The sequence below is a fragment of the Mercenaria mercenaria genome, chromosome 3, assembly GCF_021730395.1.
Source record: "Mercenaria mercenaria strain notata chromosome 3, MADL_Memer_1, whole genome shotgun sequence".
In the NCBI taxonomy this organism is placed as follows: Eukaryota; Metazoa; Mollusca; class Bivalvia; order Venerida; family Veneridae; genus Mercenaria; species Mercenaria mercenaria.
This window is the reverse complement of record NC_069363.1, coordinates 55,473,977-55,499,648: the sequence shown is the minus strand read 5'-3', so window position 1 is coordinate 55,499,648 and position 25,672 is coordinate 55,473,977. Positions and strand designations below refer to the sequence as shown.

At 36.2% G+C, this 25,672-nt stretch overlaps 1 protein-coding gene across 3 annotated transcripts in view; it reads right to left on the bottom strand.

Moving 5' to 3' along the window:
* The window catches only part of LOC123525743 (HEAT repeat-containing protein 1-like), a 68,725-nt gene that overhangs the window by 8,308 nt on the left and 34,745 nt on the right, over nucleotides 1-25,672 (bottom strand). For all 3 annotated transcript variants that reach the window (XR_008370234.1, XM_053538617.1, XM_053538616.1), the window contains exons 18-39: nucleotides 21,986-22,172; nucleotides 21,092-21,273; nucleotides 19,706-19,918; nucleotides 18,669-18,902; nucleotides 17,978-18,106; nucleotides 17,297-17,391; nucleotides 15,998-16,147; nucleotides 14,626-14,726; nucleotides 13,897-14,021; nucleotides 12,090-12,218; nucleotides 10,730-10,978; nucleotides 9,819-9,939; nucleotides 7,551-7,726; nucleotides 7,171-7,335; nucleotides 6,667-6,807; nucleotides 5,286-5,453; nucleotides 4,604-4,782; nucleotides 4,141-4,240; nucleotides 2,578-2,657; nucleotides 1,567-1,651; nucleotides 1,029-1,163; nucleotides 39-143 (exon numbers count right to left, since the gene is read on the bottom strand). Coding sequence is in view for 2 of the 3 variants with exons in the window: in XM_053538617.1 (XP_053394592.1) it covers nucleotides 39-143; nucleotides 1,029-1,163; nucleotides 1,567-1,651; nucleotides 2,578-2,657; nucleotides 4,141-4,240; nucleotides 4,604-4,782; nucleotides 5,286-5,453; nucleotides 6,667-6,807; nucleotides 7,171-7,335; nucleotides 7,551-7,726; nucleotides 9,819-9,939; nucleotides 10,730-10,978; nucleotides 12,090-12,218; nucleotides 13,897-14,021; nucleotides 14,626-14,726; nucleotides 15,998-16,147; nucleotides 17,297-17,391; nucleotides 17,978-18,106; nucleotides 18,669-18,902; nucleotides 19,706-19,918; nucleotides 21,092-21,273; nucleotides 21,986-22,172 (3,249 nt within the window). In the remaining variant the exon portion in view is untranslated. The remainder of the gene's footprint in view (nucleotides 1-38; nucleotides 144-1,028; nucleotides 1,164-1,566; nucleotides 1,652-2,577; nucleotides 2,658-4,140; nucleotides 4,241-4,603; nucleotides 4,783-5,285; nucleotides 5,454-6,666; nucleotides 6,808-7,170; nucleotides 7,336-7,550; nucleotides 7,727-9,818; nucleotides 9,940-10,729; nucleotides 10,979-12,089; nucleotides 12,219-13,896; nucleotides 14,022-14,625; nucleotides 14,727-15,997; nucleotides 16,148-17,296; nucleotides 17,392-17,977; nucleotides 18,107-18,668; nucleotides 18,903-19,705; nucleotides 19,919-21,091; nucleotides 21,274-21,985; nucleotides 22,173-25,672) is intronic.

The window sequence follows — 25,672 nt, the reverse complement described above, 5'->3', positions numbered from 1 at the left end:
ATTGTTACAATCATTTTTCTGTAATGTAAAGCACTCACTTTGAACAGGAAAGGTTTAAATGTTGACTCTGACAATTTCATCACCATGGTGATAATCGTTTCTATGGTAACACTCTCTAACTCAGCCAGCTTTTCTTGATTTAGCTGAAAACATATCAATAAACTAGATCTTTCCTGATGTTAAACCTCTGCAGAACCTCTGCAAAATTTCTGCTAATATCCACTTAAAACATTCAAATTAGAGGTTTTTTTCATTTCTTAATATTAAATACATCATAATAAATGTTCTGAAACAAATATTCTAGTCTGAAATGAGCAAGCAGAAGAAAACTGCTTTTACAGGCACAAGTTTTCTTAAGGTAGTTTCATACACATGCAGCCTGGAACGATGAGAGATGATATACCCTGAGGTAAAACATTTGCTACCTTTGATTAATGTGGGGAAGTTACATACCCGAGGTATACATTCTACCTTTGCTTCATGCGAGGAAGTTACATACCCGAGGTATACATCTTCTACCTTTGCTTCATGCGAGGAAGTTACATACCCGAGGTATACATCTTCTACCTTTGCTTCATGCGAGGAAGTTACATACCCGAGGTATACATCTTCTACCTTTGCTTCATGCGAGGAAGTTACATACCCGAGGTATACATCCTCTACCTTTGCTTCATGCGAGGAAGTTACATACCCGAGGTATACATCCTCTACCTTTGCTTCATGCGAGGAAGTTACATACCCGAGGTATACATCTTCTACCTTTGCTTCATGCGAGGAAGTTACATACCCGAGGTATACATCTTCTACCTTTGCTTCATGCGGGGAAGTTATATACCCGAGATAGTACATCTACCTTTGTTTCATGTAGGTAAACTGTCAATTACTTGCTGAATACAAGTTTTGTTTTTTATGTGATATCAAGGTTCACTGGTTTTATAGACAATTAGTTTTCATTCAACACTTTTGAAAATGACATGAAACCAAACAGCAAAAATTTCAATGAACAAAAAAGGTTTCTATATACCAACCTGTGGGAAGTCTATGCGTATATCTAGACAATGTAGGAAGAACGTCTGTAGCTGTGGGAGATGGCTGGTGAGATCTTCTCGTGTAATATGTGACACATGCTCGCCAAACAGTGACATCAATGATGACACACTCATCTAAATTGTATAAAATACTGCAGTTACTATTACTGGAATAAAGCCTCTAACATTGTCAGTTAAAGTAGTTTTGGCTAGAAAATAGTCTAAATTCTACTGTTTTAAAGAAACCGTTACTCCTATGGTTAAATGCTGAGGAGTTTTACTTACAGAATGGTGTATTTTTCTATCAGGAAATTTTCCTCTACCATACAAGGTATTCTTTTTTTTTTTTATGAATACTGTAAATGCTTTGTTTGTTTGTTTTGAGTTTACCTCCATTTTTCAACAGTATTTTCAGTTATGTAACAGCGGGACTGCAAATGCAGTATAATGTAATGTGCAAAGTATCTTTTTTTTAAATTTTACAAAAATCAGTATTCATAAAAATTGTATCTTCCATATTCTATATGATTATATTTACCAGATCTGACTTTACAAGGCTGGTATAGCAAGTCGTAACAACTGGAAGCAAAACTCTTGTTGGTATATTGGTGGACAATGTAGTCCTGAAAACAAAAATAATGTAATCCATTAAACTTTTCTCTTAGAGATATTCTATAAGCAGGATCCATCTGCCCGGCAATTGCAAGAGCAAATACTGAATAGTCTTTGAAAGACTACAATTCAAAGACAGAAAATACTCTTAATTCAGGATTGAAATGTCAGTTGTATCAACAATGCTTGATGTGTGTAAAGGGGCGCAACCTCAGATTTATGCTGGCTTCTCAAAGCGGCAAAATACAATCCTACAAAGGCAAGACTTCTGTTCATGGCACCTCTGGAGAGTACTTACCTCCTTACAAAGGCACTCCTAGAGGGCAAATTACTCTGTATAAAGACAGGCCTCTGTTAATGGCATCTCTAGAAGGCAAAATAACTCCCTACAAAAGCATACAATAATTATATTTTCTTTCAAACTGGACCCATTTCTTTAGTTAATTAACCTCTTAGCTGCAATAAGCTCCCTACAATAAAGTCTTCAAGGGAGTGTTACTCCACAGTATTTGCACAGTATATAGTAAATATAATATAAGCAGCAGAAAAGAATTTCTCTTGCAAAGGTACTTTTTTCTGGTAACAAAATGCCATAATAAAAGCTACCCTATCAAAAACACTTTCAAACAAAAAAAATTAGAAAGCAATACCTCATTTTACCTGGAAAAATGGTTTATGGCATTGCCATTTCCACCTGAACTTAACCCTTATCATGCTGGACACGACTGAGTCTGCCTTTGCAACCAGTGTAGATCATGATCAGCCTGCACATCCATGCAGTCTGATCATGATCTCCACTGTTTGCCATTCAGTCAGTATCTTTTTGGTAAGCACCCCTTTTAACAGTTAATGGTACTGTCCAAATTAGAAGATGGACAACTTCATTATAGACATTTAGCAGGGTAAGGGTTAAGTTATAGTGATACAATGTACTCACCTGATAGTTTTCAGTCGAAGAGACACTTGTGGTTTCTGTAGAATGTCATATTGTGAAGCCTCACTTGACAACATACACACCTATAAATGCATGTAACGTGAAAACTAAACTTTAATTGTAACTGTTGCAAAGGCTTTAATCAAAGTTCTTCTCCAAGCATCTCAAATAATAAGAATATAAGACATGCACTTAGTTATATTGTACATTCTGTATAAATTGTAAAACTTTAACCAGGATTTTCTAAGTCCAAAAGGGGGCATAATTTGCTCAAAATACATGTTAGAGTTATGGAACTTGACCCAGTGAGGTTGGTAATTGACCTAGAAAAAGAATAAATAAGTTTCAAAGATATATGCCTTTAAATGATAGCTGTATGTACTTGCATGCAAAAACTTAACCAAGGTGTGACGCCGACGCTGACGCCAGGGTGAGTAGAACAGCTAGACTATTCTTCGAATAGTCGAGCAAACAAGTCAGATCATGAGCCTAAGCTATAGATATCATTTCAGAGATAAAAGAATTTAGTGTTTTCTTGCCACTCTCATTTTCCTATCTAATTAAGGTTCGTGAAGTTAGTTGAAATTATATAGAAGAACAGTAACTCTGTATCGCACGGCCGCGACTGACAGGTTGAAATGTTGTTTTAGTTAAATCATCGAAAAGCAAAGGAATTAGCACATTTGAAAGACAGCAGTTTGTTGTAGGATCATTTAATCTACCTGCAAGATAAAGGAATTATTGGGAAACGGGACTAAAGCTGAAGTTTTAGGACATTTCTGACATCGTGTATCAGCTGATTTTTCGAAAGGATGGAAATTAAAAGTTTTTCAAAACCAGTTCATGACCTGTATAAATGAGCTTCTGTGTTTTGTGATTCTGTCAAAATACAGTTCATTTTGCATTTTATGGCTGGTGTTAATCAACTATAATTAAAGCATGAAAACCAGAGAAGATTTCAGGATTCCTGTCTGCACTGTAACTGTAAGTAGCTTTATCATTATAAAAATTGTGTCAATCAGTACAGCAAGGATGTAAAAGGTAGTCGGCAAGATAAAATCTTGCCTGATATGGATTTCCACGACAGCATATATCCCATATCCTGTCACCAACAAGCAGTGTAACTAATAATACTGTACAATCTTTATAAATTTTAAAGTGTTTACTCTTGTAAAATGCTTTTCCTTGATGGTTTTGCTTGAACATGGCATGAAAATACATGTACATCTATAATAATGAATGCACAGTCAAATCAAAAAGTAGTTTTTTGTTATATTTGTTTGTTTTGTTTTTGTTGGCTTTAATCCAGGCTATAGGCTTTGATAGTGTACGAATACCACATGTGCCCTGCTGAGTATTGTTTTTTAGCATGAGCAAGCACCTGGGTAGAACCACTGACTTTCTGTAAGCCCCCTCCCACAATGAAGAATGCTATATCAAAAGCTGGAATTCGAATCTGAATTGTTGGGGGCCACTTGGAAGTCAGCAACCCTAACCACTCATTCACAGAGGCCCTTTGTTACCAGTATATTTTGTGTATGAATGCCATAGAAAGGTAGAACTTACATTCACAAGTATATCATGCAGGAAGGGACTGAGGAAATTGGACAGATTTTCCACAACTTTGTTCACAGCTGTTACTACACTCATCACATATAACTCATTCCTGAAATACAAACACATTTTTATTCTGCCAATAAACATTTATCAGAGCTTAAAAAAAAAAAAAATTATTATAACTAAATATGTTCAAGTCAATCTTGTACCACTCAGTGAGAAAACCTGGTTATTTAAAAAAGATAACTTAAAATATACTTGAAGTTCATATCCAGTATACAAAGTACCTATGTAAAATAACAATAAAAGCAGAAAAATACAAGTCTTTATCAACCGTCGCCAGAGAACATATGCCTCGCCCGGACATTGAACTCATGTCTGTAATCCGTAAATCTGTGCTTTTCCTATTGAGTCAAGCAGGCCAGCTATTTGCCATTGCGTGATCAATTCTATATCAATTATATATTCTTACCTGAACAGTTTCTCCCTGTCAGCCATTACTTTTATCAGTGCTGGCATGAACTTTGGAAGCTGGTGTATAACATGCATCTTCAATGTTGAGACAACCTCGGCAATACATAACAGTGCACAAGATGACACCTGCACACTTGTACTGGTGTGCTGGAATACAGCTACAGCTGTTTTTAAAACCTGCAAGGTAATCATAAATTCCGATATGAAGTGCAGCAAAAAAACAAGAAGAACAACAACATTACAGTAAAACAAGTACAGTTGAACTTCGTTAACTCGAACTTGACAGGACCAGCAAAAGTTGTCCGAGTGATTGGTTGTTCGAGTTATTGAACAAAATTCATTATACAGGAATTTTTCCAGGACCTGATGACGAGTTCAAGAGAAAGGTGGTGTACGAATTATCCGAGTGCGAGTTAACAAAGTTTGACTGTATGTGCAATATTCTTTAGACAATGTTATGTAACTCATAAGAGGTCAGTTCAAATTTACTTTCATTACTGATTCTGAAATGGCTTTTCTCTTGTAAAGAAAAACCTTGCATTTTGAATCAGCTTAAGAGAGTTCTATAATCTGAATGCTAACGACTAAATTTTGTAAAGATCCAAAATGCCCATAAAAAGTAAATTATGTAGAATTCTGACAAGCAATTTCTGAGGAGTGTCCCGTAAAATCTTTTTTACCTGACTGAATTCTCCTTTGTGATTATATCCTAAATGTCTACACAGCAGTTTAAGGGAGATAAATGCAGTCTGGCAGTTGACAGAGCCCTCCTCGGTGACAGTGCCACCTAGTGCCAGCTGTGTTACCAGTTCTCTCAGCTGATCTACCAGGGGTAACATGGCTTCAGCCTGAAAAGTTAAGACGTTTCCTTTACAAATAGTAAAGCATATATTTATTATTAAAACCATTTTTTTGGCAATACTTGGTATGTATATATCAGTGGATATACATCTTAACAATTAACCCTTAACCTGCTAAATTTCTAAAATGGACTGGTCCATTTTAACTGTTAAAAGGGGTGCAATACCAAAAAGATACTGAGTGAATAGCGAACAGTGCAGATCATGATCAGACTGCATGGATGTGCACTTTAATAATTCAAACCAATCTAAAATTCAAATCTAATATTTTTTAACTGTTCACATACAGTACTGTCTTGTTTTTTAGTTTGAGAGGGTCTGAATTTGCTATTTTTTGTTTGTTTTTTGATGGGTTTTACCTCACACTGACAAAATTAAGGGTCAACTAGAGCTGCTTTTGAGAAAAGCGCATGTCTCCTACAACTTCCTAATCATCTAGACTGGCATTTCTTCTCCATTATGTATCAGACTCAACCATGCACCAAGACCTGTATCACTGGCATCAGTATTTTCGGTAAGTCAAGGGCCATAATTCTGAAGTGCCTGGGTCGATTTGGCTAGTTATCGAACTTGGCCGAGGACTTATTGGCAAACACATTTTGTTCAAGTTTGGTGAAGATTGGATGAGAAATGTTCGACTTAAGAGTGCGGACAAGATTTGTGACAGACAGACACACACACGGACAGGAGTAAATCAATATGTCTCCCACCAAAGTGGTGTGGGAGACATAAATAGTTGTTTTGGAAATTCTCCCAAAGCCTAGATTTTCGATTATTTTCTGTTTTGTGTAACAGTGTTTTTGACCTAACAGTGGCCTTGAAACTAGAGACCATAAAAACATCTATCTCCAACCTTTCTGTACTATTAAGCTACCGACATACAAAGTTCCATCGAAATATCTCACCTCTAACAAGTTTACTGAGCAGAAATCATTTTTCCATTTTAGTAAGAGCAAACCCAAATCTAGTTCTTCATATAAGCTTGCTATACATCAAGTCTGAAAAATTGTCAATTCTAACTCAATTCATAAACCAGAAAGCAACTCGGATGATCCCAGTGGAAAAGAATGCAGTTCTTAGTAACTGTAACGACCTTGACCCTATGGCATCTAAATGGCTATTATTTTAATCTTTGAAAAACCTGGTTCAAAACTTGGTACACGAGTCAGCACATTTTGTATGGAAAGTATCAATGAGTTACCTCAGACTCCTTCATCTCCTTCTGTTGCTGTAACTTAGTGTTGAGTAAATCCATGGCTTTCCTCTGTATAGTTGCAAGGTCATGTGACAATAATCCACCAATCACAGTGAGGAACAAACCGTCAGGTAACAGGGAAACAAACTGAAAAAGGCAATATACAATTGAATACAAATATTATGGCCATTATTGGAATTCAAAATAATAATGGTTTCCATCTTCAACTGGCCATAAATGCCAATCAGGCACATAATATCATTTCAACATTGATACATGGTTTCAGTTTAGAGTTGACCATAAACAACATTGATGCAATGTTTATGTATTCACCCCTTTTAACATTTAATGGTACTGTCCAAACTGAAAGTTTAGCAGGGTAAGGGTTAATAATATCAATAATATCATTATGACTACAGTTTTCCTCCAAGTAGAGAATACCAGGTGATTTACTGTATCAAAATTTCTATAATTTGTTTTACCTTAAAACAACTATTCAAGTTATATTACCTTGTCGAGCATGTCATGTGTTTTATGCAACAGGGCTCTCCAGTATTTAGCGGTAGGTTTAGTGTTAGATCTGTTAGCAGCATGTGTGACATGTGACACTAACTTAAGGGCTGTCTCAAGCACCATCTGGAATACTCCACTCAAATCTTCCTCATTTTCAGATAGCTAGTGAGAAAAATCAAGATATAGTTAAAAGAAAAAGTAATTTCTGAAATAATACAGTAATATTATTTTCTTGGACCGGTCTAAACTGTAATATGTCGGTATGTTATGGTTAACATTTATGATAAGTATTTTTAAAATCATTCCGTGGATTACAGAATCAATAGAATCATCTCAACATGTCAAATACTAAAATGACATTTGTTTAGAAAACTTACCTGCATTAAAAAGTCAGTACTTGTGAACAGGTTCACTAGCAGGTTTATCGTAGCATATTTAAAATGTCGTAGTTGTTTCCCTGTATGTACAGCTACATTGAAGACAAGGGCATCCTCTTTATGAAGTTTCCCAAACGACTGAGCCTTCTGTCCTTTCCTGACTGTTTTTGCAGCATCTGTAACATTTCACAGTAAAACAGTCTTAGCCCTTACCCTGCTAAATTTCTATAATGAACTTGTCCATCTATCAATTTGGACAGTACTATTAGCTGTTAAAAGGGGTGTTTTCCAAAATGTTACTGAATGAATGGCGAACAGTGCAGATCTTGATCAGACTGCACAAATACGCAGGCTGACCATGATCTGCACTGGTCGCAAAGGCAGAACCAATCGTGTCCAGCATAATAAGGGTTAGTTTAACAGAAACATTAAAGTATTATTTATTCAGAAATCAAAATTCAAATTTATATTGTCTTTTTAAAATACCATGTCTGGTGTTAAATGAAATGAAAAATGGATTTTTTATCTGAATCAAAACTGCATGTGTGTCTGCAGGACACTGGTGCTCCACTCCTGTTACTGTATGCATATTTTTGAGTAAGTCTAGGGATATCTCTGGTCTTGCTGTGTGACATCCCAGTTAAAACACCAGGTGCAGTACTTCACTTGCTGAATAACAATCAGTGAGGTTTGATGACTATAGGTCAAATACTTTTTGAGATATGCACAACACAAATTTGGATAGATGGACAGACTGAAAGACAAGGCCAAACCTAAGTGCACCCCTTAAAGTTTTGGGTGCACAAAAATGACAACTTTCTCAGAAGATATAACAAGAGGGTCATGATGACCCTGGATCGCTCACCTGAGTAATATGAGCTACATGTTTCAAATGTCAAACTGATGATTAAATATTAAGAAAGTCAGTAGGTCACATTCGTGGTCGATGAAATTCAGTTTTACGATTTGTGTGCAAATCTGTGTATGTCATCAAAATTTCAAGGCTGTATCTTAAAAAACAAGAAAGTAGGTCAGTAGGTCAAGGTCACAGTCAAATGACATCATATTACTTGGGGTCATCAGGTAATTATAAATAAACAGTCTTGGAAATAGGATCAGATGATTTTTTAAGTATTTTTCCTATATAACTCACATAATAACTAAGTGACCCCAGGGTGGGGCCTCTTTTAACCCCAGGGGCATAATTTGAACAATTTTGGTAGAGGACTACTAGACAATTCATCATACCAAATATCAAAGGTCGTATGGTTTCAGACAAGAAGATTTTTAAAGCTTTTTCCTATATAAGTCTATATAAAACTTGGGACCTCCAGGGCAGGGCCTCTTTTCACCCAAGGGGTACCATTTGAACAATTTTGGTTGAGGACCATAAGACTATGCTACAAACCAAATATCAAAGGTCTAAGTGTTGTGGTTTCAGACAAGAAGATTTTTAAACTTTTTTTCCTATATAAGTCTATGTAAAACTTGGGACCCCGGGGCGGGGCCATATTTGATCCTAGGGGGATAATTTGAATAATCTTGGTAGAGGACCGCTAGATGATGCTACATACCAAATATCAAAGCCCTAGGCCATGTGGTTTTGTACAAGAAGATTTTCAATGTTTTCCCTATGTAAGTCTATATAAAGCATGTGACCCCTGGGGCGGGGCCATATTTGACCCTAGGGGTATAATTTGAACAATCTTGGTAGAGGACCACTAGATGATGCTACATACTAAATATCAAAGCCCTAGGCCATGTGGTTTTGTACAAGAAGATTTTCAAAGTTTTCCCTATATAAGTCTATATAAACCATGTGACCCCCGGGGCGGGGCCATATTTTACCCTAGGGGGATAATTTGAACAATTTCGGTAGAGGACCACTACATGATGCTACACACCATATTTCAAAGCCCTAGGCCCTGTGGTTTTGGACAAGAAGATTTTTAAAGTTTTTCCTTTTGGTTGCCATGGCAACCAGAGTTCTGCATGGAATTCAATTCTTTGAATAATTTTGAAAGGGGGCCACCCAAGGATCATTCCTGTGAAGTTTGGTGTAATTCTGCCCAGTGGTTTTCAAGAAGAAATTTTTTTTTAGAAATTGTTGACGGACGACGGATATCAAGCGGTCACAATAGCTCACCTTGTCACTTCATGACAGGTGAGCTAAAACTCTACTCTCAAAAACATTTAAGATTATTTGCGCTTTGTAATATAGCATCAAAGACTTCGTTTTAGAAATGAGTGAAAAGAACAAAAATTTACCATCATCTTTGTCATCAGGCAGTTTAAGCAGATATTCCATCATTTCTCTAGCAGACGACAACTGCACAGCAGATGTAAATTCTGCACACATTGTCAGACAAAACTCTGTGTCACTAGATACCTAGAGATAGAAAAAATATATAAACTCGTCATTAGAGCTAAGTGTTGCAGTATACAAATACACATTTTGAATGAAGTGCAGCAGAAGGGCTCAACTTTGAATTGGGCGTATTTTCTGTGGTAGGAAAGAATTATACTCTGGTAGGTAATTCCTGTGATTATCTGCCCATGCACCTAATAAAATCTAAGCCAGCCATTTCTTACATTTCCTCAGTTCAATTTACAATCAGTGCAATTATATTTATTTATTTTGTTGGGTTTAACATCACACCAACATAATCATAGGTCATATAGCGACTTTCCAGCTTTTTTTATGGTAGAGGAAGACCCCAGGTGCCCCTCCGTGCATTATTTCCTCACGAGCGGGCACCTGGATAGAACCACCGACCTTCCGTAAGCCAGCTAGATGGAGAATTTAACACCGAGAGTGAGGCTTGAACCCACATTTATGAGGGGCAAGTGATTTGAAGTCAGCCACCTTAACTACTCGGCCACAGAGGCCTCCAGTGCAATTATAAACTTTTAACCAAATCAACATGATCTGAGTGAAAAGCCACATGACATATGTGCTCTAGGCTGCAACTATTACTGAAAATAGTGACTGACACATAAAATCAAAGATTTCATAAAACAAAGAGATGATATTTGAAGAGGCCTTTGTTCCAGGTGAGCATGTTTTATTCTCTATAATGATCAAGTTGGTTTTTGCTATGCTGAAGGCAATCTTTGCATAATTTATTTACTGTTTCCCAAATATACAAGTACAGTACAAGCAAGTTATGCTTGATTACCTCCTGCGAATCTGTGGTAAGCTCCGCCCTCAACGTTCCCTTTGTAACCACATGTTTCATCATGAGCAACAGTGTCCTCCAGAGGTACCTATCCTCTCCTGTTACAGTCAACAGCTTGTTAAACAGAAGGTGTCGTCGATGTTCCGGTATATACGGGTACGAGTCGACAAACACCTGTATCACCATGGTGATTATATCATCTGGGTCATTTGTGATTCCTTTTGGTACACGTTTTCTCTGCTCACAAGCCTGTAAATGAACAAAAACTTGTAACAAACAAAATATTAATGTCAATTTGTCAAAACAGACTAAAACTAGTTAAGTAAATTCAAATCTCTCGCAGTTAAAGCAGTAACTTAGAGAAAAGTGCTTGAAGTATAGTTAATCTGGATGTGTCACTTTGATAATGTATATGTAAAGTTCAAATTTTAGCAGTTCAAGGAATTGATTTTATGTCCAGACAGACAGGCCTGTATCAGCAACATCTGTCTATACAGTAAATACATTACTGTGAGACCTTTGGTTATATTAACCTTAACCCAGCTATATTTCTAAAATAGACTGGTCCATCAGTCAATTTGATAAATACCATTTCTTATTCCAAGGGGTGTTCATTGAAAACTTACTGACGGAATAGCGAACAGTGCAGACCTGACCATGATCAGCCTGCATGGATGGTCTGCACTGGTCACAAAGGCAGAATCACTTGACATCAGCAGACTGAAGATTAAAGACATGTTATACATGTTCTTCCAATGATATGTCAAGTTTTAACTGTCTCAAGTATTGATCATAAGGAACCTTTTTACAGGTATAACTATCCAATGCATTCTACTGATGATAAGAACTACTTACAGTGATGAGTGCAGGTACACAGATGATAAGTAACTACATACAGGTGCAGGTATAACTCTTAAGTATTTAACTGAAGATAAGAAACTACTTACAGTGATGAGTGCAGGTATAACTGTCTCCAGTACTTTACTGAAGATAAGAAACTACTTACAGTGATGAGTGCAGGTATAACTGTCTCCAGTATTTTACTGAAGATAAGAAACTACTTACAGTGATGAGTGCAGGTATAACTGTCTCCAGTACTTTACTGAAGATAAGAAACTACTTACAGTGATGAGTACAGGTACAACTGTCTCCAGTACTTTACTGAAGATAAGAAACTACTTACAGTGATGAGTGCAGGTACAACTGTCTCCAGTACTTTACTGAAGATAAGAAACTACTTACAGTGATGAGTACAGGTATAACTGTCTCCAGTACTTTACTGAAGATAAGAAACTACTTACAGTGATGAGTGCAGGTATAACTGTCTCCAGTACTTTACTGAAGATAAGAAACTACTTACAGTGATAAGTGCAGGTATAACTGTCTCCAGTATTTTACTGATGATAAGAAAACTGTAGGCATCGTCCTGTCTCATTATGTTAGCTCCCATAAATGTGAACACAGACATCATGTTATGTAACAGGTGCTCCTGTAATTGGAAAAAACAATTCTCATACTGACACCCATAATTTGAATGCACTTTATAGACAGTAATTTAGGCGTAAGTGGGCACCTGACCTGAAATAATCAATCTGCCTGCCCAGATCCAAAATTTAATCTTGCATTTTAACAATCTGTAATATTATTTTATTCAAGTGTATGGAAAATGATATACATAATGGTTCATACAGAACATCTGAGACAAAATTCAAGTACTTTTCAAGGACTTTAAAGGACTTTTTACAATTTTTCAAGGACTATTTTTTTCATCATGGTAATGCAAAAGTTAAACAACATTCAAAATTGTATCAGCAAATACTCATCACTTGTCAGACCAAACGCATGGCTTTATACTTAAGGCTGCTATATAAGAACATGTGTAAAGTAACAACACAAAAGCATTGCTTTCGTAACTATTTTGCTGATGTTAAACACTTTTCATGTGGCTTTTAAACGCACTCTCTCCTGATTGGATATTTCCACAATTTTGTCACAAGACGTAAAAATACTCTTTGTTTAGTCAGCTTTAAATGGCTTCAGCCGCTGTATATATTCGTCACTTGTATCCCACTTGTTATAGAGTAAACTCATGTATTGGTTTTACTCATTTTATTCATTGAAATCATTCGCAATTTAAATTTGCAAGTTAACGTTTACTATCACAATCACTGTGTTTCAGTTAAAAACAGAAACAGAAATATACAAACAGTGACATAGTAGAGATTATAATAGCACACTGTGTAAATCTCAATAAAATGCGTCCACAGACCACTATCAAAGCATACGAGGAAATCAATTTGTGACCCAATCCAGTGTTTTCAAAAATTTATTACCATTTTCTCCGATTATTTAAACCTTTAGTTATTCTTTCTGCAAAGCAATGTAGTAGACAGAATGTTTTCAAGGAGTCTAACTGAAAATCAGTTTTTTTTTCAAAATTCAAGTACTTTTCCAAGCTTTTTAGGGTTTATGTCATTTTCAAAGACTACCATTGAATTCAAGGACTTTTCAAGGTCTGTGCGAACCCTGCATATATAAAAGCATGATGAATCAAATATCATTTTAACACAAATTCTTCTTTCCACTAAAAAACCTGAATGTACCTATCCCTTTACCATTGGACAACTACTTTTTTTCTTAACTATGACTAGAAACTGGGTATGTTAAGTCTCCCACAACAACCTCAAGAATGGGACAAAAGGAAACAAACATTTTATGCCCTAATTAATCTGGGAAACAGATATTGGTTTTGCGTGCTCTGTTGGCAAATAAAGCATGGTTTCAAGTTCAAATGCATAGTAATCTAATCACAAAGGCCGAATGCCTGAGTGATCAATTACAAGGCATCTGAATGAAAAAACATGTTTTATTTGCCAACAAAGCATGCAAAACTAAAATCTATTTCGATTCTAACACGTTCGAATTACACAAGGAAGGGATACTAATCTGGAATCCTTTTTCAGGCGTAAATGGATGCAGTAAACCGAAATAGCCAAAAGTAGGTCATTTTGCGAAATGTGTTTTAATCAACAAGACAATACACAGTAAAATCCTTCTTTGTTTATATAAAAGAAAATCTTAAAAGTGTTAGAATATTCTATTGACACTAGTGGAACAAGAGGAACAAATGTTTTAAAATTTATGTCCTAATTAACCTCTACACTTACAGGATATATTCTGGCTGCTGCAGTAAGTAACAACAAGGCATGATGGTGTGTTTGTGGATTGTCAGAGGAACGTATACAGCTGATAATTAAATCCATGTTAAACTGCTGTTCTGGTACTACATCACCTGCAATGTATAAACGTCAGTCTGTTTACTCACGCTTAAATAATCACAAATGCAACTGCATATAAAGAAATCTACTGAAAACATCCAAATAGTTACAAATATGGTACTTTCACCCAAGTGCTTCTTTTTTCAGTAGTTTACAACAGATTCGTCCATGACTGCACAGTACACAGCACCATCCCATTTAGAAAGAAATAAAACTAGCAAAAATAATTCTACGAAACAGTTTTTATATTAAGGACGTATGCTGCAGTTTGGGGTAAAAAATTTCCCAGTAATAGAATTTGTTCAAACTTTGTATATGAACACAGTGTCATGTTAGAAACAGAATTATGAACACAAAATCTAAGGTCACCATGCTTGTTCAGGAGTTATCTGCCCTTTAATATGCAAATTTGAAGAAAAATCCAGTTTTAAGGGCAGATAACTCCTAAACAAGAATTCTAACATGAAACTGTATTCATATACAAAGTTTGAACAAATTCTATAATTGGGAAATTTTTGCCCCATCTCTCATACAAGGAACTGCAGCAAGTGTCTTTAAAAGGGCTGCAGTATAAAACCTTCCAACAAAGGCATTGTATAATTTTAGAACTATACATACTGTCCTCCAGTTTATCCACTCTGGTACAGATATTGTAGAGTAAGGCAAGAATCAGCTGTTTTATATATTCCACAGCTACATGGTTGTCAGACTCTAGTATGCTGAAATCAGATATAGATATAAATCAGAACTAGACGTAAATCAAACAAGACAGAAGTCAAACAAGGCATAAATGAAGCAACACATAAATCAAACAAGACATAAATCAGACCTAGAAAACAAGCTTTAGAATATTGATGATAAAGATTTCCTTTCCTCAATCTTTTTTTTAACTGTTTCATCTGAATTATAAACCAAGAATTAAAACATAAGCATTAGTTCTATGTACCTCAAGCTGTGTCCTTGGTTATTTCAGACAATTTTTTAGATGTGATATAAGTTTGATAAAAGTAACTAAATACAATGTAGCAGTACAATGTGTTTGGGATCAGATTATAGAACGAGTATTCCTAAACATACCCAAATAAATGCCCCACTAAATAAAAGGACATTACATTATTAAATGATTTAAATTAGGAGAGAGTAGATAAATCAACATATCCAGTAAACATACTATTCTAAAAACATCAACTGGAAATGGCTATTTGTAAGGATTAGTGACAATCAGCAAAGAAAACAAGAGCACCGCCTACATGTGCCATTGCTCGTCTGCAAGTGCTGGACAGTATGTAAGAAAAGAGTTATACTTCAGATTTTCTTAGTACAAAAAGGGCCAAAATTCTGACAAAATGCAGGCTAAGAGTTATGCCTATTGGGCTACACAATCAGCTAATGATGATAAGGAAGTGTGCAAAGTTTCAAAGCTTTAGCTCCTATAGTTTTTGAGAAAAGTTGACCAAAAACAAAAATTTTAACCAAGGAATTCAAATTTTCTAAGTACAGAAGGGCCATAAGGCTAACAAAATGCATATCAGAGCTATGGTTCTTGTCTTACACAGTCACCCAATAATGGTAAACAAGTGAGCAAAGTTTCAAAGCTGTAGCTCTTACAGTTTTTTAGAAAAGGCAGACCTATACAAAAATTTTAATCAATGCCAATGCTGACGATAAAGTGACAACCTGAAAATGAATAACTTAAGTCTTCTTCACTGTTTTTTTTTTTTTTTTCATAGGTGTTACATCATACAGACACGGTTATGTCATATGGCAGCTTTTCAGCTTTCAACACTGTAAGAGGACCATAAGATCCTCGCTTGAAATTACTTTAGGCAATAAGGGGTATCTGGGTAGAACTTACTTCTGTCGGAGGTTTCAATTTCACAACAGTGAAGAGCAAGTAGGTCAAACTCATAAACCTTTACCATACAGCCTATTTTTTTTCATTGAGAGTAAGGCACATCTGAGTAAAATATAACAGGAATATGGAAGTTACCTGGACATTAGCTGAAAGCACACAGGTACCAGGCATGTATAATTCTGTATTTTCTTCTTATTCTGAACAGTCTCAAGTACAACAGTGACTCTCTGCCAAGTACGGGAGTCAAACTCAGTGTCTCCTGCAGCCTCTGGAGTTGGGTCAGGTCTGAAACAATATACAAAGTTTTACTTGGTTTCTTGAATTAAAATGAGCCCATTGTTTGATATTTCTTATACATGTATCTTTTAAGTTTGGTTAGGTTAATGTGTCAGTCTAAAATTTGTCAACGAGGTTAGATCAGCTCTATTTTCTTGTATGTCTAAATGAGTTAGAAACATCCTTTTAACCCTTAACATGCTGGATACGATCGATTCTGCCTATGCGACCAGTGTAGATCATGATCAGCCTGCACATCCATGCAGTTTGATCAAGATCTGCACTGTTTGCCATTCATCATTTTTTTGGTAAGCACCCCTTTTAACAGTTAATGGTACTGTCCAAATTGAAAGATGGACACGTTCCTTATAAAATTTAGCAAAATAAGGGTTACCCGTTAACATGATGAACAGATATCTCCATTCACTGATACCACAACAGTTTCTGAAGGTGAAATTTATCTTAAGTCAATTCTTTTTATTCCAGGTTATTATGTTAAGCTGTTATAATCATTGTTTGTTATTCCTGGCCATATACATAAACAAGACACCCAAGAGGGCCATTACAGTCTTGATACTAACACCTGGACATGTCATGATGACCAAGTTCCAAACTTGTTTGTAGACTTCATGAAGACAAACATTCCAGACAGGTCTCTTAAAGTGTGTGTGTTTGGGTTTAATGTCTTTTTCGACAATTTTATAGTCATATAATTGACGGTGTCTACTTGTAGCAATGAGCACAATGCCCAACTTTATAGGGCTGCCTCACTGGAATATCACACAGTAGACACGTGACATGATACCCCACCCAGTCACATTATACTGAAACCGGGCTGACCAGTCCTAGCACTATCCTCTTAATACTAAGTGCCAAGCGAGGAAGCTACTAGTATCATTTTTTATGTCTTTGGTATGATGCGACCAGGGATCGAACCCACAACCTTCTGCACTCCAAGCGGGCACTCTACCACCAGGCTACCGATGCAGTCAGGTCTCTTGAAGATCAGGAACAAAATATTTCCAGGTGAAATGAAAATGTTTATGGTAAGATGTAAATAATGGCATTCATCAATGAAACAAGAATGCAAAATTTTCTTCAGAGAACTTTTCAAAAATAACTTCCATGTTTAATGTGAACACTACTGCTAATTCTTACTTTTTCAGCCTTTTTGCCTCCCTGACAGTAGTAGCAGTTGGTTGGTGTAGACATTTTCTTAACTCTTTCTCTATATGCTCACCATTTACTGACAGCTGAAATGAAAATAAACAAGAGGGTCATAAAGCCCCCTGTATTGCTCTACTAACCTCCTTACTTCTTCAAACTTGAGTATCCTTTAACAAGACAATTATTCTAACAAAGTTTCAAAAAGATTTGGTAGAAAACATGTTTTTTTGGAGTGTTACAAAAAGTAAATTAGACTCTACCTCAGAAAACCTAGCTTCATACTGTAAAATCATTTAATTTCGTGGGCATGAAATTTCGTGGTTTTGGTCAAAACGGCAATTTCGTGGGGATATGAATTCGTGGATTTCAACTTTTGAAGATAAAATGAATGGGAATTTTATTTGTTCGTTGGGATTAAATTTCGTGGATTGACTCAACCACGAAATCCACGAAAATTAGTCCCCCACGAATATTAATGATTTCACAGTATTTGACCTAGATTTCATTAAGAAAAATATTTTGACAAAACTCACGAAAATCTGTTAGAAAAACTCATCTCTATAGTGTTAACAATGTTGTACACTACCTAGAGTGCTAAAAATCAGGATTAAATCAAATTCTTTAGTGTAGAAAGGAAGTTATCAAAATATACAGAATTATGTTAAAACTTACATGTTTGAGTGTTTTCCTGACAAGGTTAGCCACTACAAGATGTTTAGTATCCACACATACATCAAACAATGTCCTCAATATTTCATGTTGGGAATCATCCTCTAGTGCACTGAACAGCTCTTTTGTTACCTGAAAAAAAGATTTTTCTAAACATAGTCACTTCTTAAGGCTTTAAATGTAAAATTGCGTTCCCTCTCTGACTGGAAGACCAGTTGATAAAAATCGTTTTTCTTAATAACATGAATAACAAGACCTGCATATCAACCCTTAAATTGCTGAAATCAGAATATATGTCAGTCACAGCAAATTAATTTTGACTTTTAAAATACCTTACTTATTGCCCTGACTGATTCAAGGGCCATAAACATGGAAAAGGGGTCAGGACTAGCAGGTTAAACTTACTGAACATGACCTAGATTTTATAGCTAAACATATTCTGAATAGCCAAAATCAAGAACATATTCTCTAGTTTATGAGTGGAAAAGACAATGTTGTGATTTAATTGAGAGGCCAACTGTAACATACCTATTACCACAATTATATTCAGAAACTAGAATGTCAGAGGATGACGGAACAGGTGATTCAGGTCATCACCTTGGGAACCCTGGTCAAGTGGTTCCTGGAGGAGAACCGGTACCCCACTGTTCAGACTGTCTCATCTGGACAACTCTTTTAACAAAAGGATTCAAACCTGAGTAACTGCAACCATCTGTGAAGTGTGACTGCCCTCGGAAACCTCCTGATGTAGCTTTAGTGTCTTTGTGAACAGCTGAAGTCCTTGTGAATCCTTAGACAGACAATCACTTGTGTCCAGTGTAAACCTTTCAACCAACAGATTCAAACATTTGCTGGCTATTTCTGGCATACTGTCAATGGGCTGAGTCAGTAGTCTGTCCATTAGTGGTATCAATGCATCTAAAACTTCCTGAAAAGCACCAATAAATTCTGTATATATATTTAAATATATAATTTCAGAAAGAATTACTGGAAGTTGTGTGTCCAGAGCACACTAGTGCCCCCACTTCCTGGCACTGTAGTGTCATATGTTACTTGTTTACAATGTCAAGACTAAGAAAACTTTTATTATAATTTTGGGTTGGGAAAAGTGCTTTTTTATTGTTAAGGGTAGAAAGTTTAAATTTAAAATAAACCTCAGGTGCACAACTTCACAGGCTTGAACAACATTCCTATAAAGTTTCATGGCTCCAGGTCAAACACTTCTAGATACGTGGGACATTAACGTTTAGGGCCTAAATGCATATTTTTGAATATGTCAAGGGACATAACTGTGGCCTTGTGGAGTGAAATCCCAAACAAAATCCCAGGTGCACAAATTCACATGCTGGATAATTTCATGACTCTAGCTCAAATATTTTTGAGACATATGTGACACAAACCTTTAAGCCCTTTAAGCATATTTTTTTACCAAGTTCAGGGCTATAACTCTGGTCTGGCTGAGTGAAATCCAAAACAGAACCCGGCATGCACAACTTAACATGCTATATGAAAATCCTCTTATGTTACAAGTTTCCTACCTACAGCTAATTAGGCTTTCTTCTGAATGTTATGACAATTTTCCTTCAAATATGCAGATGATTAAATTCAAGTTGCCAGACAATCCTCCAACTAACAGGTTTTATAAAATATATCCAGTACATTAAATTAGTCCTTGCTGAAACCTGCTAAATACTATAGATTTCTGAATACTGCCTAGGGTAGATAACTCACCTTATTATTGAGCAGTGAGAAAATGTACAACATCTTGTACTGCATGTATTCTGGTGTAGACTGGTTAACAATCAATTCTAACATCGCCTTCAGAGCCAACTGTCTGCCATCTTTCTCTTGCACACCATCCATTGATCTCCTTTTCTCTTTCTGTTTAGATTTCTTGGCTACAACTTCTGTCAGTTGCGTATGTTTAAAGTGTGAACCAATTATCTGAAAATACAGGAAAATGATCAATGATATTTTTTTTATAAGTACATTTACTTAGCTGCATAATAGAACAGATTAAAGAAAACAGTTGAAATTTGTAAATTACAAACTAAATAAATAGTGAAAACTTTTGATATCTTGTTACACATCATCTATCAATGAATATTTACTGGAATCAATTTCTTAAATTGCCATTGGTCGACAGACTCCCAAATATGAGACTGCTTACACACTAAAGAAATTTTCCTACTTCAGTTTAACCACCTTCACTGCATTAGTATAAGAAAGGTATTTTTCAATTTAGATTGCCTATTGCACAACTTAAGGTTAAATTTCAATTAAAATGGCTGACTAACATTTTGCCTTAATGCTGTGTTATAGTGAGATGTATTTTGGCCAAAACTTGTTTGTTTTTCTGAAAACATAATATTTTACAAAAAAGACGAATAAAAAATGTAGATTTTTATGCCACACTGAACATCAAATGTTACATGTCTAGTATGGAGACCATCTACATCTGAACATAGTGCCCATCTGGGACCTATAAATCCTCTGCCAACCCATCTGATAATATGAACAACGCAGCATATGTCAAATAAAACAAGAGTGCCAGACCGTCACAAAATACGCTGGTCTAAATATTCAGTTACGTATCATAAAGGTAATAATGTTGATGTTATATACCTTGTTAACCCAAAAAAAGGGTAAGACGGAATCAAGGTATATGTGCAGTTCCATGTGTGATGAAATTGACAAACTGTTTGAACTGACAAAGCTTATTTCGTAGATTTCGAGTAATTCAAGGGCCATAATCCAACAGTGCCTGAGGCGATTTGGTTGGTTATCGAACTTGACCGAGATATTATGCCCACAAACATTGTCACCAAGTTTGTTAAAGATCAGAAGGCTAAATTCACAGTTTTTCCAGTAATTCAAGGGCCATAATCCAAGAGTGCCTGGGGCTATTTGGCTGGTTATCGAACTTGGTCGAGATATTATGCCAAAAAACATTGTCAGCAAGTTTGGTGAAGATCGGATGAAAACTGTTCAACTTAGAAAGCGGACATGTATGCTTTTCGACGACGCCTGCCCGCCACAGGTGTTCACATAATACGCCCCGCTCTTTCAGAGACGGGCGTATAACGACAGCAGAACAAGCATCATAGCCATACAAACCTGATTAATGTACAATGAATCGGACTTAATTTCTTCTTCACAACGAATTACTTTCTTCAGGAGGGAAAAGAACATCGAGTTGTCTTTCTTGGCCTTAGAAAGTAGTTCCTGTGTATACTGGATCCCGGCTTGCCTGATGTGAGCCTGCTCGCTTGTAAGTAAAAGCAGGACACTAGACACAACTGAAAAGTTAAAGCAGTTATAGTTACATATCTGTACCACATCTTTACTTGTGAATATTTTTGAAATGCAACTTCATTTTAATTTCCTTGTTTTTCTTAGAAAAGTACAGCAAAGTTTTTTTTCTACATTTCTTCATTTCTGCAGCTCATTTCTACAGCTCATTTTTATGTGTCACTTTTCACAAGCTTTTCTAACTATTTACAAAGACTTTCAGAGTATTTTTTAATAAACTAGAAGATGCTTTTGTAGAAAAGCACATGTCTCCCCCAATGCATAGAAGTAATATGCAAGAAGTCAATAGGGGACAGGAGCAAAAGTCAAAGAGACACTGATGGTTGGCTGCAATAGGGATCATCCACTCAGCATGTCCAATCATCCAACCATGTTTCAACATTCTGGGCCTAGTGGTTCTCAAGTTATAACATAATAATGCTTGGAACTAAATCTTCAATTACTGGTAGTTAAATTTTTGAAGAAGTAAGATGAAATAAAGGTTTTCCTCTTTGTATCTGATGTGCTTGAAACCTACAGATAAGATATTTCATATTATAACATAAACTTCTGATACAATATAATTTTTAACAACACTGAAATTTGCCAAAGAAGTTAACTACGATGATCACACAAATAAAGAATGTTGAGACACATAAAGATAGAAAGGAATATTAGAAGAAAGGATTAAGCAAATCTATACTTCAATACAGTGTATACCTGTTGGCAACTGCAAACACCTTTCTCTTTCCTTTCCTGCTAAACTTTTCACAAATGCCAGTCCCAGATGTAATGACCTTGCCTGTAAGGTCAAGGTCAGTCCAAGGTCAGTGGCCTGGTCATTAGCATGCTGTGTCCATAGTAGGCATAAAAACTTCAGGTATATGTCTGCATTAGTGAAGCATGTCTGTGGCAAAAAATACCAAAACAAAGTTTATAAATCTATGAATACGAATAACAAAAGCTATCTGTGAGCTGATGTATGCTCCATGAATAATGCTGGCCTCAGGGAGTGTACTAAGTAATTATATAAATACATAGTAAAATAATAAAAATTATTTTGCCTAAAAATAATTACATTTATTTTCTCACGAAATGAATGGATATCTTGTTGCTAGGTGTGTAAACTAGAAACTATCCTTGTTGTCAAGTAATCTGGTTTTGTGATTTATTGGTTACCTGTCTAAACACAATAGAGTAATGATGAACGCCTTAGCGTCTGGGAACCACTCAAGCGTTATATTAACTTCGGATCACGTGCAATATTCACAGTTGAATTTAAGGTGTACTGGCTAGCGTTTCAGATCGATGTTAAATTGCCCACCCGCCACACCCCAATAATAAAAATTTCTGTTGTTATGCTAAAACTAATTATATTATCGCATTTTAAATTCTGCTATTGCAATCTGACTGTTCTGTGAAGTACTTATGTTACAGATGATATGCTGCCATTTGGATGTTAACATCGGAAGTGAACAGAATGCAGGCACCTTACACAGATACAAAATTGAACAGATTCCTGGGCTACAAATCAATCGTGAAACAGACAAATCCAATTTGGTATTAACTTTTTCCAGATGGCTGATGATGAGAAACCTAGATGACAATTTACCAAGTTATGCATTGAGGACCAAAAGAAAAAAGAAAAATATAGACATTTTAGTTATACTGATAAGAATTTATTTAAAGTGAATCTAAAACTCAAATTAATCTTCTTTATCTTTATACTGATGTCACTCCTAATATATTAAGGGCCGAGAAAATTCTGGTCGACCGCGGGGGCGATCGGGCATGCTTACGAACGTTGTCATAGTATGGATGTTACTGTGTAAAAGGTATTGCTCTAGTGCTTTGGCAATATCTGACTAGCCTTGCTTAAATGTGTCATAGCCTTGCTTATGTCATAGCCTTGCTCATTATAGTGTAGTTGCCTTGCTTAAATTACAGTACGTTGCCTTGCTCCGTTGGTCCGCTAAATATTCCTTCATTACTTTGGCAGCCAACCGTCGAGTTATGGGGAATGTTTAATTTACTGTGGTGTACTGTAGCCTTGCTCCGTTGGTCCGCTAAATATGTGGTGTACTGTAGCCTTGCTCGCTTTGCTTAGAATCACAGTACGTTGCCTTGCTCCGTTGGTCCGCTAAATATTGTGGTGTACTGTAGCCTTGCTCGCTTTGCTTAGAATCACAGTACGTTGCCTGGCTCCGTTGGTACGCTAAATATTCCTCATTACTTTGACAGCCAACCGTCGAGTTATGGGGGTTTGGTTTACTTAGGTGTACTGTGGTATCCCTTGCGTTCGCGTGGTGCTGACTGTTGCTTCCACAGCAAACCGTGGAGTAATGATGTGGTGCTTTACAGGCGCGTCTGGTTTCCTCCCGGTCGACAGGGTTACTACAAACAATGGAGTGGCCAAACTCTGCCATACTATTTATAATAACTTTCATATATAAGTATGAATTACATAATTAGAAGTTGTTGCTTGTAGTATCATATGCACCTATAATCAGTATAGCCTATGTGAATGTCATAATACCTAAATGTACAAATAAACATGTAGTAAACTGTGAATATTGCAGTTGTTTCTTGTGTAGAATTTCGGGTAGTAAAATAAATGGTGGGGGGTGCATTCATCAGTGGGACAATTATATTGGGGTTATATGGTAGTGCATGAACATCTAAATAATATACTAAGCTAAAACTAGATGCCCAAGTTATGGCCTGGACAAGTTCTAAAATGACCTTTGACCCCTAACTGTGACCTTGACCTTTGAGAAAGGAACCTGGGGGTTGCACATGACACTCAGTCTCATTGAGTTAAACATACATGCCAAATATAGACAAGATTCCTCAGTGCATGTCAAAGTTATGGGCCGGACAAGATCTGACATGACCTTTGACCTCCGTGACACTGACCTTTGAGATAGGAACCACCAGGAGCGCGTTTCTTTAAAGTTCCTAGGACAAAATTTCATCTTAAGTCCTACATTTTGCCCAAAATGCGTTTCATCAAAATTCCTAAAGTTTTTCCTAAGTGCAAAAATGGTCCTAACTTAGGAGTGCTCATGGGTTATCCTAAGTGCAAATTATATCCTAAGTCTGATGCATTGTTGGATGCTAAGTACATCTACACAATAATTACTTGTAATTAGGGCTTTTTTAATTGTCTTCTTCTAATAAAAATGGAATACTATTTAGAGCTTCAGCTTTGTCAGAAATGCTTTAAAAGATGGCGCCTCCAAATTTATCATTTTTCTTATAATCTTGGAAAAACAGCGAAGCAGTAATACACCGTGCGTTAGTGTAGCTACTAGCATTTAGGAGTGACCTGTCACTTTTATTAATAGATTTGAAAGGTTACTGGAATAAACCACTTCAGTAAAGGGATACCCTACCTTTTTATAACTTATTTCTATAATAAATATTTAAATTACTGCCTCTTCGAGATGGAGACGCAGTGGTGCAGAGGTAAGCGTGACGGCTCTAGAATCTAAATTTTGTGAGTTCGAATTCCAATGGAGATCAATATTTTTTTTATTTTTTTTTCATTTTATGTTTTGGTAACATACATTTAAAATGATAATAATGTTAAAGATGTATTTGAATTGCATTACTTGTATCATTTTGCTATTTTCGCTTATAACATAGGTTTTTCAAATATCCTTTTGTTTGTGAATTATTCAACATGGTTGACATAGCTCTTTGACAGTTCGGTCATTCGACTAGCTGATGACACTTACTCGGAGGGAACCGACACCGCCAGCGAGTGTAAGGATGCTCCATTGGGTGCGTGTGTTTGAAATGTATTGAAATTGTATGAATGGAATGAAAAATGAAATTGAAATGATAAAATAAAATGAAATAAAAAACATGAAAAATATAAATAAAACAAATTCAATCATAAAACAAATCGCCCTGTTTGAGATTTGAACCCACAGCCTCTTAATCGCAAAAGTTGAATCACTAGTAAGATCCCTCAATTCTACCAACTGAGCTATCAATGCGAATTCGATCTACTGAGTATTCAAAATTTATTTATAGTTTTAAATAAGTCAAATATCTTGTAAACCCTTATTTAATAAATGGAACAGTCTGGAAAATCCAAATCTAAAAATACAAGGCAGTCTGAAAGACAGCTAAATCCCCGCCACTGCTATGGATAGTGAAAGGGGTAACCCTTTGATTTTAGCTGTGACCTTGACCTTGAACCGACAAGGCTGACTCATGGGTTCTGCACATCGTCTTGATGAGGTGATCATTTGACCCAAGTTTCATGAAAATCCTTCAAGGGGTTTAGTAGATATGGACCGGACATGATTTTGTTACGGACGGAAGGACGGACGGACGCAGACCATTCCTATAATCCCTCCGCCATGGCGGGGGATTAAAAAGCGACAGGTCACCCCT